This window comes from Daktulosphaira vitifoliae, unplaced genomic scaffold (genome assembly GCF_025091365.1).
Source record: "Daktulosphaira vitifoliae isolate Bord-2020 unplaced genomic scaffold, ASM2509136v1 Scaffold_1, whole genome shotgun sequence".
NCBI classification, from domain to species: Eukaryota; Metazoa; Arthropoda; class Insecta; order Hemiptera; family Phylloxeridae; genus Daktulosphaira; species Daktulosphaira vitifoliae.
The window spans coordinates 76384054-76402118 of record NW_026099572.1 but is presented as its reverse complement, the minus strand read 5'-3'; the positions used below and the strand labels follow the sequence as shown (position 1 = coordinate 76402118).

The following is an 18065-nucleotide window of genomic DNA, read 5'->3' as shown; positions in this document are numbered from 1 at the left end:
ATTACACAATACCTACAACATTGTCGTATTTGTTTTCAAAAGTATGTTAGACAATAGTATAATTACATTTCATATTTTTATACAATGCTTACATTTTCTAGTTATAATAAATGCAAACACATTTCCTGATGTATTTTTAAATAAATATTTTGTATTTCAAATTTAAAACAGTAATGAGGTAATAAAAATAAATTTAAAAATGGTACTGAATGTAAAATTTAGATTTTATGTACATGTATTCAGTTTTTCAACGTCGTGATAACGATATGTAACGACATGAAAAAGTGTTCACATGTTTTAATAATAACAATTCAATTAATTATAATTTATTTTTAAAAATTTCTAATCAATATGTTTGGCATTTGTCAAATCGAGTCACTCGGATCCGTCGTCTATACGACTACTCCTGATTCCAGTCTTTCCTGTCCATGGATATACATCAGGGCATGGCTGACATGTGCGCATGTATCTTACACCAGATTTGTGCCATAGATTGCATACTTTTGGGTTATTACATTTTTTAGGTCTATCCTGTTAATTCAAGTAATATAACAATTAGTTATGAATCATTGATCCTACACTATTCTGGTTAATCATGTTGATTTATTATTTATTACATTTTCTTCATATTGAACTTACCGAATAATCGCAGTGGAAAGGACTGAACGATTGCAATCTAGATATGGACGTTGGATCCCTCACCCATTGGAGTGCTTGCCAATTAGTGACAATCCATACTTCGGGCATGTTCACGATGGTGTCTAAGAATTGAATAAACCCTTCTTTGTGATGGGGTTGCGTAAACCAAGCAGCGTGATAAAACAAACCGAATGGCGCTCTAAAAAAAATGTTATTAATATTATTTAAACAAATTTTATTAATACTGGAATCAGGATCGTATTTAAAAATGTCTATTTATTATAAAATTATAAAAATATAAAAACAGTTTTATGTAACAAAATATGATTATTGTTTAAACAAAGTGGAGTAGAAACTTTTAAGTTATATCCATATAATTAGACTAAGGGTAGAAAAAAGTACGAGAGGCGAAATCTCATATTCCTCTCCTTAAAATTTTTATACAAAGTAGGTATAATTTTTCTAAAAAATTATTATAAAGCCAATCCCGCTTCCCCCTATTTCTAGTAAAATGTTCTTCAGATTATATTAAAGTTATGTAGACTTAAGAATAATATTTAATTTATTTTTAGTATGATTAAAACCTTTATTTTTTACTTAAAACGATGGTAGGAACTTCCCGAGGTACTTAAATATAGATATTTTTTTTTATTTACTTCCTGTACGACATTAAAGCACTTTAATTTTTTAACTGTAAATAGTTCATAATATATTAAGTTAAAGGACTTAGTTGGTAGTAATTATAAAATTCTTGTTTATTTTAAAATTGAAAAAAAAGTGAAACGTGCCCACTAATGTTTACTAGAACTGTTCATTTTTCATGCATACCAAAAGTAACATTACTTTTATCTCTTATTAGCGAAGTATATCTTTATATGATCTTTTTTTAGTGTTTTTGAAAATAAAATTATTATTACTATTAGAGATCACTTACCTGTTGCTTGTGAAATGTCGGTCAAAGTTTTTCATTAACATCTTATGCACGCCTTCGGCATCCGGAGGGTTACTACAAGCATCTCCCATGGAACATCTGCCTCCATTCAAGTCTTGCCACATAACCATTGGTACTTCCCATACTCCTATGAAAATTTTTTAATGGAGTAATTGGCTTGGACTATTTTTTACGTCATCATATAAACATATTAGTTAATAAAAACTATACCTGGATAAGATCTAGTTGGGCAAGGTGGTATCATGCAGTCGTGAAATAATTTATAATCTAAGGTGTATGGCCAGCTTGGAGGTTTGTTTTCGTAAATGGGCATCGATGAATCGTATGTGAAGTTGCTGTCATACAACATTTTGAACATTTTATTACCTCCCACCTGGAAGTATTGTTTTCACGGTAAAATTGAATGAGCTAATAACTTTATTAAACGACATGATACTTACAGCTAAGAAAGGAGCTCTCATTCCCCTAATATCTTCTTGATGGACTCCACCATAAGCAGACAAGATTTCTCTTTGGCCGACAATTTCCTTTGTCCATTTCTTTTGCGAGAACTGTTCACCGAAACTATGCGACACTGAATGAGATGCCATTTCATGTCCGGCAGCATACAAATTTTGCACTTGACTGTAATCAGTCCACTCATGGGACACATAGAACGTGGCACTGATTGGACATCCGTTAGGATTTACTCTACCTTTTTCAAAAAGATCTGTGTACAACCCTTTGTTTAGATCGTTTACTGAATCGTCGAAAGTCAATAAAACCATTTGCGGGGTTTCTTCAGGCGTTAAATCACCTAAACCACAAACCGATTTAATAATTACTCAGCTATTACGGCTCTGGTAAAAACCATAATAATTAAAACTATTGTTATAAACCGAAAATTACCTGGAATTTCTTTACCACCACAACTACAGTCGGGCAATTGGCAAACATCTTTGCGGCATTTTGCTGCTGTTTTGTCTGGTTGTGGAGTCGGGTAGATAGGGTCAGGTCTACAGTATTAAGAAATTTAACTCGTTAAAAAATGTTTTAATTAAAAATCAATTTTAAGATTATCTTAATACCTTTTTGGTGGGTACTTGTAAACATCTATGAACTCTGATGCCTTGCTGACAATTGACGTGGACGGTTTTAATGTAGGCCGCGTTCTTCTATTAAAATGTAAAATTAAAAAAATGGTCTATGAATTATTATTTGCTAAGAATTTACTCTTACCCTGACAAAGGAGTACCCCTATCAATGTCATTACTACTAGCCGTCGTATACGTGGCACTTCCCCTAACTCGGCCTCTATTAATTTACAGATATACTTTGAATTAGTTAGCATCATAAAAAACGTGTTTTTATTTAAATAATATATAAAATACAGTTTTAGTTATACACGCTCTACTAAAAAAACTTTTAAATTGTATGACATTAAAGCTTTATACAAATAAAAATAGAGCTTTTGTGTTTTACATAGAAAATAGCATCAAAACACCATAGCTAACAATATCATCATATTCATTAAAAGAATTATCGAACAGATGTGCCTTGAAGAATTATAGGATTAAGTGCAACAAAAAACCGAAACGGTAAGGTGAATTCGATAAATATCGTTCAAGTAGTTGATATCCACCACCATAGTTACAGTTTTAAGTAATTAAACTACACAAATAATTTCTTAAACTAGAATAAGTAGTTAGTAATATATGTTTGCACATCAGCATATTATCAGCATTCACAGTGATTATATACTATAAATTAAATTAAATTACAATAAGGGTTCGTATCATTATGTGTGTATTTATAATTTTCACTCAAAATTTTCTAATATAAAAAAATTGATAAAAACTGGATAATAAAAAGTTATTATTGTATGAATTTGAAACACCTCAAGCTCTCGGAATTATTAGTAATGGTAACTATTGAATTAATTAAAAATCATTTGACAACTATTCGGACATTAATCAATAGTCGTTAAAATACTATAGAGTAGTACTCGATAATTTTGAATAATCGATAGTATCATTAATAAATTGTATTACTGGTAAAAACATTGTTAGCTTCAAATTAAATTATTTTCATTTATCTAACATTGGTACTATTAAGAAGACAATGAAAAGTATATAAATTCTTCAAGATACGAACTCTAATTATAAAAACTGTTTTATTGTTAATTTTAATTATATGCAAATAGTTGTGTATTTATAGTTCACAAAAAGCACAAATATCAATAGATAAGGAAGTAAAGAAATCGCAGTTGCAAGTGAAAAATATTGCACAATAACTCAAAGTAGTGACAAACGATTTTCTCTTCATAAAAAATATGTACAAATCTTGAAACTTTTAAGGTTAATTTAAATGTTGAAAAATATATTTTTTTATAGTCATAGAAATTAAAAAATATACAATTTCTTAACAGCGTTTAAGATCATTTGATATTTAAATCTACTCGTCTATTCACTTTCGTTTGGTGAAGAAATTATTATTTGTTTTACGTGTAATTCATTACATATAAGCGAAGGTTACCAATTGAATACTATTTATTTATTTTGGACAATAATAATTTCTTAACTATGAGTAATTTGTCAAAGGTAAATAGTACTAAGTTGCAGGTTAAGATAAAAAAAAAAAAATAACAAAATTTTTAAATGTCAAAATTATAATTGTTAATATATTTAATTTATATTTTTAAATAAAGTGAAAACTAGCTAATAATTTTACTAAAATATACAAAACTGAAAGAATTTTATGTAATACTGTAATTTTGTGTTGATAAAATGTTGATAGCACTAATATTTTTTATTTATGCTTATTTGCAAACTTACATTTAAATACATTTCTGCTATATTTTTATGAGCATAGGCTATGCACTAACTACATTTATAAGTGTTAATTCATTTATTATACATTAAATTAAATTGAAACTGTTATTATTCATTTTTACTTAATTAGAATAATTAAATATTTTATAGGTATACAATCAGTAATCGCACTTTTAGGCATTTATAAATAGGTTAATTTTTACTTTTAAAATTAATATGTACAGATATCTTTAAAAATAAAAGGTATTTACATCTATTTTAGCTATAGAAACGTTTTCTACGTGCATTACGTATGTTATACATTTAGTAGTATTGAACCCAAAAGTTAATTTTGCCAATATTATAATATTTTTTTGTATTTAATTGATATACGTCTACATAATAGAAATCATTTAATGTAGCTAAACCATTTTAAATTGGTTAAACTAAGATATAAAATATATTTGAAATGTGTAATACCCGTGTAATAAATAAATAAGTGACTTGACTATGTTGAAACTATTATAGTAATTTATATTAATAAAACTTAAGTCTCAGCATGTATTCTGTAATTGTCATTCTAAACTTTAAAAAAATTTCTCTGATATAATTAATTACAGTGTGTAAACTTTTGTAGTGTTCATACGGGTACAGTTATGTATGTTATATGACACTATAAATCTCACAGAGATAATTATAATTTTTCAAGATTTGTACATGTGTAATGTTTTTAAGTATTTGATCCTATAATTAAGGTAATAATTATTTTTTAAAGTGGACAGTGGTAAAAAGAAAATATAGCTGATCTGTGTCATTAACAAATAAACTCAGTTACTATCATTACGTCGTGCAATATTTAACTAATTTTCACTTAAACATGCTCTCTATAATTTGCCACGTTGGACGATTCGATCGAAACAACATCGGTCTGTGTTTATTTTGTTATAGCATTAAAAATGTGTTTCTGATAAAAACTGATGCGTTTACATCGATCCTAAAATATTCATCCTCCATACCTTGACGGTTTTTCGTTGCACTCTTTGCATTCTGTCACCGGTTTGCTCGTCGGCGCTGCTGACGTGACTGACTGAACACCCGAACCGCTCTTGGCAGAAGTGGATGGGAATTGATCGGGAATTCGGAAGACCGAGGGTTTAGATAAAGGAGTCGAAATCGTACTAGACTTTTCCACAGAGTTGTCGTCAATGTACCCTTCTTCTTCCTCTTCGGATTCGGCCTCCGAGACTACGACATCATATTCTTGGTCAAAGTCGATCGACTTGGCGGTGGTGGTCGTCGTGGACGTGCTTGTGGTCGTTGTAGTCGTCGTCGAAGTAGACGGAGTTTGTGGCAATGAGAATGGTGTAGGTCGAAGTTTGAGCAATAAGGGACTAGTTATGACCGAGCCTCTGTGAGTGGTGACTTCATAACGGGTAGTATTGTAGGGATCTACGATAATCCGAAAGTCTTGAAGATTTATTTTTGGCTTGGCACTTGTGGCCACAGTTGTCCAGTAATCGTTTACTAGAGGTGACGGCGGTTTTAAATATAACGAAGGTGATGAGGCAAATGGATAGGCTGTCGAGGGAGTACTAGGAGTGGACGTAGGAAACGTAAATGTTGAGCGAGTACTTGGGGTTGACGAAGGAAACTTAAAGGTTGAGCGGTCCGTGACGAAAGGACTTACACCGATGACTGTAGACCTGATTAAAATTATATAGATGTATATGTACAAAAAATATAAGTTATATGTATAAAATATGTACACAAATCAAATGGGTGTTTAGTTTTAAGTGGTTACAACTATAATTAACAGTAAATGATAGATAGTAAATACGATAATAGTAGTAATAGATAATAGTAGTAGTAAAAGTAGTAGGTAGCTATGTTTTGTGTATGAAATGATCGTCATTATGCAAATAAGGCGCGCAGCAACTCGAAAACAAAATTTACAAAATTGTTTTGTCATTAAAAATGCAAATGATAGTGATTGTTTGTATTAATCGAAGGTTAATAGTTCATCACTAATAGAATTTTGACACGTCTCTTTGTTTTATAAAAAATGTTAAGTCTATCTCAATTAAATGTTTTATACCGTATAATTTAATTTTTATCAACATTATATGTACACTATACAGTTAGTTTTTTTAACATATACATTGTAAGCACTTTGCATAAACGCAATTATACGGTACATGTATAGCATCGCACGCCCAACAATAATTTTGGAACTGCTCTACAATAACAATACATTGTAATAAATCCGCACAGCCTTATTTACATTGTCGTTGAATTTATGTGGTCGTGTATCTATCATAAACGTTGCATTGTAATTTGTTTAACCTCTTACTCAACTAAAGTAGTAATTTCCCAATCATAAGCGAAATTCATTATTAAAATAATGAAAAAAATAATCACTCACCTGTAAGTGGCTTTGGTCTGTTGATCTCGTTGAGGTTCTTCCTCGGTGACCTGTAAACAATAATCAGACATTTAAAAATATTTTCAGATAAATAATACATTTTTATTATTTATTTTCTAAAAATCTTTTACAATATATAAATCTATTATTATGCACCATTATACAATATTCAGTACACGCTGAAATACAATGGAAAAATATAAAAACATTTTACTTATATTTTCATACAAACTTGATTCTTGCATAATTATTTGTCCAAAAACTGTTGTAATAAACGTTTTAAATATTACACTAATTTTAACGTGGCCTTAGTTTTACAATTTGTAAAAACGTGTTTTTATCAGAACATATTATTGTCAATTAGAAGGGAGATGTTCTTACCAGTTAGCTTGTGCACGTTTGCTCTTAAAAACTAAAAATAATTAAGGTGGCATACATTCGATTTATCTAATAAAATACACGCACACCACAGAAATCATACAATTTTAATGTTCTTTTAAAGATCGACGTATTTATTCACTTAGATTAATTTATGGAAATCGGAGTGCTCAGTAATTATTAATCATCATTATCCTAATCTTTGGTTAAATAAACGTAAAATAAAAAATCTGTAACAAGTACAGTTTTTTTCATTATAGATGATAAAAGAAAAACAATCCAAGCGAACACTATGTATCGTTGTAAATTCGTTATATAATTATTTTTTGTCGGGTTCTTGCGTTTTTGAGTTTAGTGTTTTCTTTAATTTACTTTCAATTTTTTTTATTTACATTTAATAGATCCTATGCTTTAAGTCTTAATGTATACAGCGATCTCCTCTAAACTAAATTAGACCTCTAAATAAACTAATTCGACTAGTTTTTTACATGTTACAATACTTTATTAGAACGTAATAAAACTATTTAAGTTAATGATTTTCTATAGCTTAAGTAGGTGGTATGTTATACATAACTATAAAATACCTTAAGATTATATTCTGGCACAAATGTATTGGCTTGGTATCTTGGGGTGGCTTGAGATACCGGTACAGATACTCTGAATGGATCTGGTTGTGGTTTCAACCTGTTGTTGTTGTTATTAACAGATGAAAGGGTGAATTGACCATAATCTAACAGCAATTATTACATTTTTTAGGTATAGAATTTAAATTGCAAAACTATTGGATAATTTTCAGATAAATTATATTGACTTCTTTTCACTTACCAACATCTTTGTAGATATCTGAATCGTCGTCGTAGACATTATAGAAAGTAGGGTCGAATGGCTGTGATACATTGCGAACAGTGATCGTAGTCGTGGTTCTGGCTGTGGTTACGGGTTGTACAGTCTGTTCAATCGCATAAGATGGAACGGAGATTTGTTGTGGTCTATAATTGTATAATCATGTTAGTACATAAATATTTGAGCTCACAATAACACAGAATTTGAATGAACAAAAATAAGAGTTTTATTTGTAAAATAAATTGTGTTTGTGTCGAGTTATTAAGTAAAATTAGGCGTTCTTTAACATTTTGCATATGTTTATATGACAATTTTAGATGATATAATGAAAGTTTTAAAAATGTATAGTAAAAACAACAACTTGTCTATGCGCGAGTAAAAAGAACGTCTAATCACAATTGGTGCGTGTAAAAAGTCATGGTGTGTCTCACCTTTTAAATAAAGTCGTTCGTGCAGTCGTTCGGACAGTTGGTTTCAGCGACTGCATTTTAGCAGGCGACACCGTTGTCCAGTTAGTAGTTGTCGTCGGTATTTTAAGTTTTTTTTTTTTATCTTCGAATACACTTGAAGACACCGTGGTGTCGTAAACTGTCATTTGCATGGCCGTCTGCTGGTCATGAAATTTGTTTTTGTCTTTTATACGAGAATAAGCTTCGGCAGCCGAGTCGTACGGTTTTGGTCTTGAAGTTATCGCATTGTAAGAATTAAGAGTCAATGAACTCGATTCATTTGGCTTTTGTAAATCGATGGTTTTAGATACATTTTTTAAAACGGTGTCCTTGGATATGCTCTCAGAAGGTTCGTCACCCTCGCCACTAAACTTCATGTTATCGATTTGTGCTAGTTTCTGTGGTATTTGGGGTTTTTTCGGTTTTACGTCATAGTCTTCTTCATCATCGTAGTAATACTCGTCGTCGGCGAGATCGTCGTTTTCGTTGTATTCTTCCACATCTTCTAATTGACTACTCTCTTGACTGTCTTCTTCTTCTTCTTGTTCTTCAGCATCACTTCTATCTCCGTCATCATGTTTCGGATGCGGGTAGTGTGGACGTGGTGGATCGGGTGGAGGTGGTCTTAATTTAGTGAAGTTGGCCGGTCTGTAATTGTGTGCGACCGTAAGAGGCCTTAATGCATTAAGTTTCGGTAATGGCTCCGGCTTAGGAGTAGTTGAAGGTTTCGGTTTTGGTTTGGGTGTAGATTTTGGTGGCTGCTTGTGTTCTTCTTCTTTACTGTCAGGAGATTCTTCTTGACTTTCTTCTTGGTTTTCGAGGTCTTCTTGCTCTTTGTTATTTTTATTCTCGCAACTGTTTTTATTTCTGCAACGCACTCGATTAACTAAGTGTTCAAACGCTTTATCAGCATTCTTCAAATCGTGCTGCAAAGGACTTTCTTCCTCCTCGTAGTCTTCTTGATTTTCGTTTTCCGGGTAATCGGAGTAATCACCTTTGTCATCGACTGCCTCTTTGTCGTCTTCTGAATTTTCTGTGTCATTTGTTTCCTCGTTTTCTAACACGGAAGAAGAACTCATTGGCGGCCCGCCCCAATAGTTATTCGACGAAGGACATGGTATCAATAGTCCCGGATACCTTTGAGATTTATATAAACAACGTTTTTGCTTTTGTGGGTTGTCCATGTTAGTGATGGGTATGTAGGAAGAAGGTTTCGCTATCACTTGGTTTTGTGGTACTCTGCGTAAGGCGTAATGAGTAGTTGAAACGGTCGTATCAGTTGGTCTTATCCTCGTCATTCCGCTATGGCTAACATTTATAATAAAAATATGACGTCACAATTATTCTAATTTTAAATGTAGTTAAGTACCCGTCACCATCATTCTACATCAACTTTCAATACTACTATTCGCGAATAGCACTGATGGTACTAACAGTGCAAATAAGTCGGTTCTAATAATATTGTGATAGTCTTTTTACCTCAGTCGAGTCTGTCTTTTAAAACGTTGTTTAACGTGGAGTTGCCCCGTGTCGTTTCTGTTTCAACGTGTAGGTATACGTTATGTACAAAACAAAAAAAATAACAGTTACGTCAAGTAAGTCTAAGTACGATATATGAGTGCAAATTATATTTTTGCCCGAAACAAACTACTAACTACTTATACTAACCTGAAGTTTTGATTTTGTAATTGGAATTGTTTGTTCTTCTCTACTCCCACAAACGGCTAATAAACATTATTAAAGGCACAAAGTATAGTTATGGAATTTCAATTATAAAATTTAACATAAATTAGTTTTTTATTACCGATATTACGTTTCTATGATTGGTCAGACCATCTCGGTCTCGAGCTACTTGACCCAAAGTCGACGGTTGACCTCTGTACACTCTTTGTTGACGGTCGCCGTCGTCTTCGATTGCTCTGTAATCGTCCTCATCGTACAACTGTTGTTGTTTGATGATGTGTTGATCGTTGATTTGTTGTTGATCTTGGGTCTGTTTCTGGCCAGTGAATACGGACGGCGTTACTCTTTGAGGTTGGGGCGTTGGATGTCTTGGACGTTCTGACGTCCGTGTTAATGGCAACGCGTTTTCTTGGTTAATATCTGATTGACTTATAGCAGCTTCAGCTCCGCATCCAACGTTACGAGGCCAATCACACGTTTGCAACTCGTGACTGCAAATTAATGAGATTTTAGTGACTTATGAGTATTACACTGGAATAATGTAGTAAAAGTCTATAAATTGTTTATCTAATGAAATTATTGACTTTTATGTGTTACACGTTTTACTTTTGCTAACTATCAACAACAATGATCTCATATCATTTGATTATATTCATTGCACTGATGTTATTAAATTACAGTAATTTTAGTATTAAACTCGAGTTATTAAGCATAGTAATCGGTTTATGAGTTATGCTGTTTCGTAATGAGATCAAAAGCACGATTTTGTTTTTTATAATAGGTGATAAATTTAAAGCGAAACGATATAAAATATGGTTTATTCAATTATATTTATTATGACTGGTTAAAATTGATTACTACATGAAAGATGATGTAACTAGAAAATAATTATTTATGATAATTGCAAATTCATGTATTGCCCGTGGTCCGATTTACAGTATTCCATTCTGATTACACTGATTCGGTATTAATTCTCCAATAGTCGACTCATTGATGACGGAGAGGTAATGTCCAAATCATGGACGTCTAAACATATTCTATTTGAAAAATATTGGTTCATTGAATTTAAAAAAATTATTTGAATATAGTACTAAAAATTGTTTAAAATTAAAAAGTGTATTGATTTGTATTGTTTTAATTATTACGGGGTCCAAGAGACCTGAAGAAAGTTAGCCGAGAGGAATATGTGTACATAAATCACATTAAATTACATAAATGAATCTGCAACAACGATGTGGTATAATAATGAAATTATATTTTTTATTATTTCGCGTGGGCGGATGGCTAGCGAAGATTGATTGTGGATAATTATTATCGATGCGGATATGTCAAAGCTTATCGTAGACGCAAGAACTATCAATGCCCAAAACGATTCGTTTCATTAGTCAAAAACTCTCTTTTCGTTTAATTTACTCCTAATGATATCTTTAATCCGATCATCCAAACGAGAACAAAAACACTGCGATCACGTCATAACCTTAAGATAATGTACAGTGCACTCGTGTGAATTGTGTGCAACCTCTTGTGTGTTTCATATAGTACCATTGTGTGTGCAACGCGTAAGGCGTTTCATTAATTGAATGAAACTATAACACAGAGATAATAAACGCACGGATTTACGATTTTTTATTATTTTTCATGATATCGAGTACGGTTAATGAACGAACGGTATTTTTCGTTTATGATTACATCACTCCATCGGTGTAATGTATAATATAAATAACATGTCAGATGCGTGAAAGTAGTATATCACACTCGTTCATATTATATCTAAGGATAATATATAGATTATGTACGTGTATAGTGTACTGGCTATGTGTATATTTGTGTGTCTGTAAGAGCTGTTGTGTTGCAAAATAGCTTTGATAATGGTTTTCTGAATCTGAAATACTTATGCTTCGGAAGAAGCGTATACAAGTTGCAATCGTTTAATTGAATTTCCACTTACCTGTACATCAACCCTCCGGTACACGACTCCAGAAGAGCACCACCGAATACGCATACATAATACTGTGAACAGTCGCTTGGGTGTGGATAGTATCCGAACTCTTCAGGGCATTTGAACTCGCCATTATGTTGTCGTTCATCGCACAAACCTAGAAAATCAAATCGAATTAAGTAAAACATACCAAGGCGTACTCGTTATTGTATTGTTATCTAAAAACCGACTAGGCACATTTTGGGATTATCACAGTCATTAAAGTATTACAATAACCATTAAAGAAGTGATGAAATATGAATAAAAATCATATGAATACAATTATACAGTAAGTAGAGATATTTATTATGATTGAATGATATCATATTAGCATAGAACCATGGATTAGACAAGGCCAAACACTGTGTACTTATTTCAAATGAAATTACATTGTCTAAATCTTTCTCGACCGAATCAGTACTCCCAAACAATGGCAATAATAATTATCTTAATAGCACGTCATAATTCATTCTATAACAGATCTCGGTCCCGTATTAAGACCGTTATTATTGAAATATATTTGTGATTTATGGAATCACGAGAAATCTTACTATCCTTGAGAATCGATAAAAAAATAGAACATTACATTAAAAAAAAAAAGTATTACGTTTTAGTAAACAATGTCATTTTACGTAGGCGTATTACCATTTAAAGATCAGATAAATTAAGGTTATAACTAGAAAATCTAGCATAAGTAATAAATAGGTTAGTGAGTTACTTTACATGAAAAATGCTCAGATTACATACAAAGCCTTTCAGTTAGAGTATATTATATTACATTATATTAAAATTCACTCAAGAATTATGTAATTTTTTAACGATAAAAAAAAAGACGGTCACCACGACATAATTTTCTTTGAAAAACTCATATATCTTATGATAAAAAACCGAGAGAGATTATTGATCCTGTTTACATTATTTTTATATTTCGACAGTTATTTAACGCACGCAACAAAGTCACTAGAATATAATATCCAAAGATGGCCAAGTTAAAGGAAATAATTAACTCAATTTAAGTTAAATTAAGTAAAATAAATGGCGATAAATTAACAGTTAAAAGTTAACAAATTATAAATTTAACTAGCTAAGTTGAATTTTTTTTAACTTAACTAATTTAAAAAAAGTTTATTTCTTTTAAAATTAATTTTTTGGTTAAAATTTCTTAAAATCATTTTTTTTATTGATCGGTGATCAAGGGGAAGTTATGAATCGACTATCGACTTTTAAAACTAAATAGGAAAAAAAATTAATAATAATTTTTTATTAGTTTTTTTTTAATTTTGGTGTCGGTTACACTGTTTTATCTTTAAAACTAGTTATTAAAAAAAATCACTTCAAATCACATATATTTTTGAAACAATTAAAAAAATTATATATATTTTTATATAAATATAATATTTGGAATAGAGGAAAATTCGATTTTATTTTTTAATTAAACTACATACACAACGTATAAAGACATACATTTTTTTTTATGAAATATTGAATTTAGCTTAACTGTTATTTTAACTAATTAACTGAAAAAAACTAAGTTATTTGAATGGAATATTACATTAGTTAATTTAAAAGTTTATTAGAAAAATAATTAACTAGTTAATGCCCACCATGGATAATAATTTTGTATAACATTACTTCGTAATGGTTACTGATATTCTATTGAACAGTAAATAGCATTTATACAATAATTTAGCTTCGACACTATTTATTTATCTTTTCGTTTAATTTTTCTACAATTTTCCCGTTTCATTTTCTAAAAAAAATTACATAGCTACATTTCCTACAATTTTACCATTCCACCGGGGATAATTCAATTATACAATCATGATATTCAATTTTTTCTGGACATTACGCATTAATACAAACAAACAAATTTCACATTTAATAATTTTTACATTAAATTTATTATTCATTTTTATAATAAACAGAAAAGAGCCTTCGCCTGTTTATTGCGACATTAAGATATTTATGTTTTATGATTATGATAATTCGGTCAACGAGCTAAGAGATACAAGCTCACATAATAGTTTCGTTCGACATTTACTAAAAAATATTACGTGTACTTCTCATAATTTTTTACTCGGACACAATAGAGGTCGCTATCCAATGTAAACTTAATGCACGTGTATTTATATGGCCCATAACTCGCATGTTTAATTTTGATTTATCGAATTCGAACGGTCGTGTAGTCAGCCGTAGACAATCTTATTAATCATTCGGAACGCGTGCAACTGTGTGCCATACCATTGTCATTGCCGCCTTAAGCCAACCGGCCCTATAATTTGATCGCTACATTTCATTCTACCGGTACAAGTGCAGTGCTACGACACAGCTCGTGCCTGGACACCGGTAATAGGAGTCCCATTATTTCGGACGTCGTGCCGTGTCCACTACGAGAGATAAAAGGAACGGCACTAGGGTCAGCACTGTGACAACTACAACAATATCCTATGGGTTGTCGAAATGCCGCGTGTACATGTTGAGCCGTCATACTACACGCATTAGTATAAAACCCAAACACGCGTAAATACACAAAAACGGCAATTGTCTTCGGGCGCCACCGCCTTCACCCGACCAAACACGTAGTACGGTATTATGCGAGTCGCAAACGAGTACACTTGTCGCCCGTGGGAGTCACAACGCCGGCAAAGCGTAAAGTCGCCGTTTACACAGACATTATACTATTACGCGTGTCCGCGCGTGTGTGTGATAATGTGTCGTATAAAATACACACCAGAACGTTATCACATTGCACAGTGTACACACTCTCGTAGGAACATAATTTACTTTTACGTGGACACTGCGGCGTGTGCCATAGAAACGCACACAGCCGCAATGTATTAAAAATGTGTGAGGCAAAAAAAAAACTGGTCCACGTTTTATGCGATTTGCGGGACACTCAGAAATGTCAAAACTGGGCGCTCTCGTCAAGGCGAGGTCGACTCAAGACCGCCGCGAAGTCGAGAGCGGGCGTGGCCGGCCTGCATCGGTCTTGCATCACATTTATTCCGGCGCTTTATAACACCACTGCGCTATGTGTTATTCGCAAACCGCAGCTTTTGTTTATGCTGGTCATTAATAACGGTAATAAAAAACGAAAATGAAATGATTGCAGTATAACGCTAACTGCACGTCCTTTTTAGGAGATAATTTGCAATATTGTTTGTTTTGACCCGGCGGACGTAATTAAGTCAGACGAACAATGAGATTGCAAGTGCAAGACCACGAAAATGTCTATAATTATTCAAACGGAGTTCACGAACGTATTGGCCGAGGACAAACATTTAAAACGGTCGACTCTGCGTAAGGTACTGAAGTCCTATTATCGTTTTATACACATGGCGGTATTGAGTTTTTTGAGTCTTGGCAAAACAGTTAGTTCTTAGTTCGGCCGTTTTCTTCCTCGCGGTAAATTCAGTCGCGTTTCGGGCAACAAATGATCTGCTCGTTTGAAATTTTTCCACTGTTTTTGATGTCGAGTTTGATTGCGAAACGATCATAATACCTCGTCGATCGCTTGAAATACGAAAGTGTAACCTTGAGAGTTTTTAAAAATATGTATCACTCAAACTAATGAACTAGACACATAATTATAATCGGAACAATTTATTGTGTAGGTAACCTAACCCGAAAAACTACTAGTCATGTATTCGTAGTAATTTGATTTTTCAACTGTCAAGCGAATAGACTCGTTAATAATACTGTTGTTTTATTGATAGTAAAAACTGGTTGCCGGTTAAAATCTTGACAATTATTTTTGATTTAATCGACTTTATAACAAATCCAACGACATCGATTCGTTTTGAGTTTCAAAAATAATTGAAAATAAGCAAAACCAACTCGGGCACATCCGGCTGCTCGAACACATCCATATATTACTGTCGGACGAACTCTACAGACCACAATAGCTAATTACACTCGTATCACAGATGACTACTGAAACTACTCAACGGTCCATTAGAAACAGATGAGCGTATGCCCATCGCGTATCTTTTGATGATTTCTATAAAAACCGATAATTTGGTTTCATGTTAACTTTTACTTTCTCCCGTTTCAGTCAAAAGTATCTCCTCGGAACTCGTTTTTCAGTAGTAAAACGCGTCCTCGGTCGTTATTTTAATTAACTGCCCGGACTTGATTGAATAACGGCTAAATTTAAGTTTTACCGTCTATACGATACATTTGACGCACAACTCAATCCGACGAGCGACATTCTAGAAACGGTCCAGAAGATTTAAATTGTCCTACTGTAAGTGCTCATAATGGTGTAATTCAACGCGATGTGTACAAACATATTTTGTTACACTGTTAAATAGAAAGGCGTCAAAAATGTTTATTCCTCAAATCTTTGTCTATTCATTCGCCACACTCCGTACACACGTTATCGCACGTTACACTGAATTTCTATGCATCTTTAATTTATATTTTCGTTAACACCTCGTGTATCATTCGAAGAAATCTATCGACAGAAGGAAAAACGATAAAAAACGTCCAAGGTTCGTGAAGAATTTGCATTTAATGTCGAGTTTCGCAACTCTATTTATATTTTTTACACTTATTGTGTAAAATATGCTTTTCATTATTTTTCTAAACAACGGACATCCAACAAAAAGATATTATTAAAGACGGGCAAAATATTATTACTGTTTCAAGGATACCGCAGCCTTCGTCCTACACAGGAGACCCTCTAAAACAAACGAGGAACCCTGTAATGAACACATTGATATGGGTCTTGTATGGCCATAACATAATGAGTAATAATATGCCGTAGATTTTTACTTTCACTGAATTATATTTCATTTGGCTTGTGTCCACTGGGTTGTGAAATTGTCGAGTTTACGTGACGCGTAATACGGGTAGTAAAATTGCAGTATACATGCACATCAAATTTCAAAATAACCTCAGGTACATGGAGTATTGTCATTTGTTTGGGTATGTATCGATCCGGAAGCGCAAAATACATTTCAACGCGTTTATTGGCCGTGTACAATTCACCCAAGGGGTCAAAATGGAATTGTACTCGTTGAGTGTTTGTGTACAGTAATGCCGTACGGTTAAGCGCAATAAAAAATTGCTATTTATAACTGACACACGCTAAATAGTTGCACGTTTAACCGCCTGTGTTTGCGGAGAAAATAAAGTGTTTTTCGTTGCAGTGATATTAATTCTGCTAGTTATGCGTTAAAACTTCTTAATGTGTAGATTTAGATTGCAAATTTTATCTGTGTGTGTCGAAACACGCGCGAGTTAAAAAATATGAACTCTGTAAATTGTTACTCAACGTTTTATCATAACGATTTCATCGACATCGTTTCCTAGACAAAATCCTACAGAAGCTCATCAGTTTCGATTTTAATAATCGTCATATCGAGTAGATTGTAATTACTAAGCCTCTGACCTCCTCCTAATGCGGCCACCACATGTGTATTTTCCTACAAAGACCGTACGCCGGAGGACGTCAGTCGCGTGTGCAGTGCGTTTTCATTGTCTGTTCTGATCTGCGTACGTCTCTATTCAACCTGTCCGGACGGCGTCGAGGTCCTGACCCCAACTACAAGCGGCGGCAATAAAACCAAAGAATCGGACAAAATTGTCGGACGGGGATAACGGACGAGCCAATACGAACGATTTAGCTGACGACAGCCGTTTAATAATATAGACCAACGCAGGAACCCATTACATAACACTGGACGGGTCTTCAATCTGTTTTTCGTCAGCCCCTCAGCTATAACGATACGGACGTTGTTGCCTAATAGTCGTACAATATATATGCGGCGGCGCATACCTCTTGTACACAAACGGTTTTATTTTCGTTGCTCCACATCCTATCGGCCTATTCGTGACTCTTGAAGCCGCTGTCGTGTTCTGCCATTGTGTTCCTCCGTTTGATCCGCAGAGGCCCGTGCATATTGTTTGCGGTTCTATGGTTTAGGGA

General features: G+C 32.9%; 1 protein-coding gene across 4 annotated transcripts in view; it reads right to left on the bottom strand.

Moving 5' to 3' along the window:
- The window catches only part of LOC126910517 (uncharacterized), a 35631-nt gene continuing 17566 nt past the window's right edge, over positions 1-18065 (bottom strand). The window contains exons 2-18 of one of the 4 annotated variants that reach the window (XM_050693142.1): positions 12104-12251; positions 10277-10646; positions 10141-10196; positions 9952-10008; positions 8455-9780; positions 8006-8169; positions 7765-7910; positions 6803-6852; positions 5397-6083; positions 2810-2884; positions 2659-2742; positions 2480-2586; positions 2032-2387; positions 1802-1964; positions 1574-1718; positions 640-838; positions 1-531 (exon numbers count right to left, since the gene is read on the bottom strand). In XM_050693142.1, coding sequence (XP_050549099.1) covers positions 376-531; positions 640-838; positions 1574-1718; positions 1802-1964; positions 2032-2387; positions 2480-2586; positions 2659-2742; positions 2810-2884; positions 5397-6083; positions 6803-6852; positions 7765-7910; positions 8006-8169; positions 8455-9780; positions 9952-10008; positions 10141-10196; positions 10277-10646; positions 12104-12251 — 4289 coding nt within the window. In that variant the 3' untranslated portion in view covers positions 1-375. Of the gene's footprint in view, positions 532-639; positions 839-1573; positions 1719-1801; positions 1965-2031; positions 2388-2479; positions 2587-2658; positions 2746-2809; positions 2885-5396; positions 6084-6802; positions 6853-7764; positions 7911-8005; positions 8170-8454; positions 9781-9951; positions 10009-10140; positions 10197-10276; positions 10647-12103; positions 12252-18065 lie in introns of all 4 variants that reach the window. The other 3 variants (XM_050693141.1, XM_050693144.1, XM_050693143.1) reach the window with 3 other exon arrangements.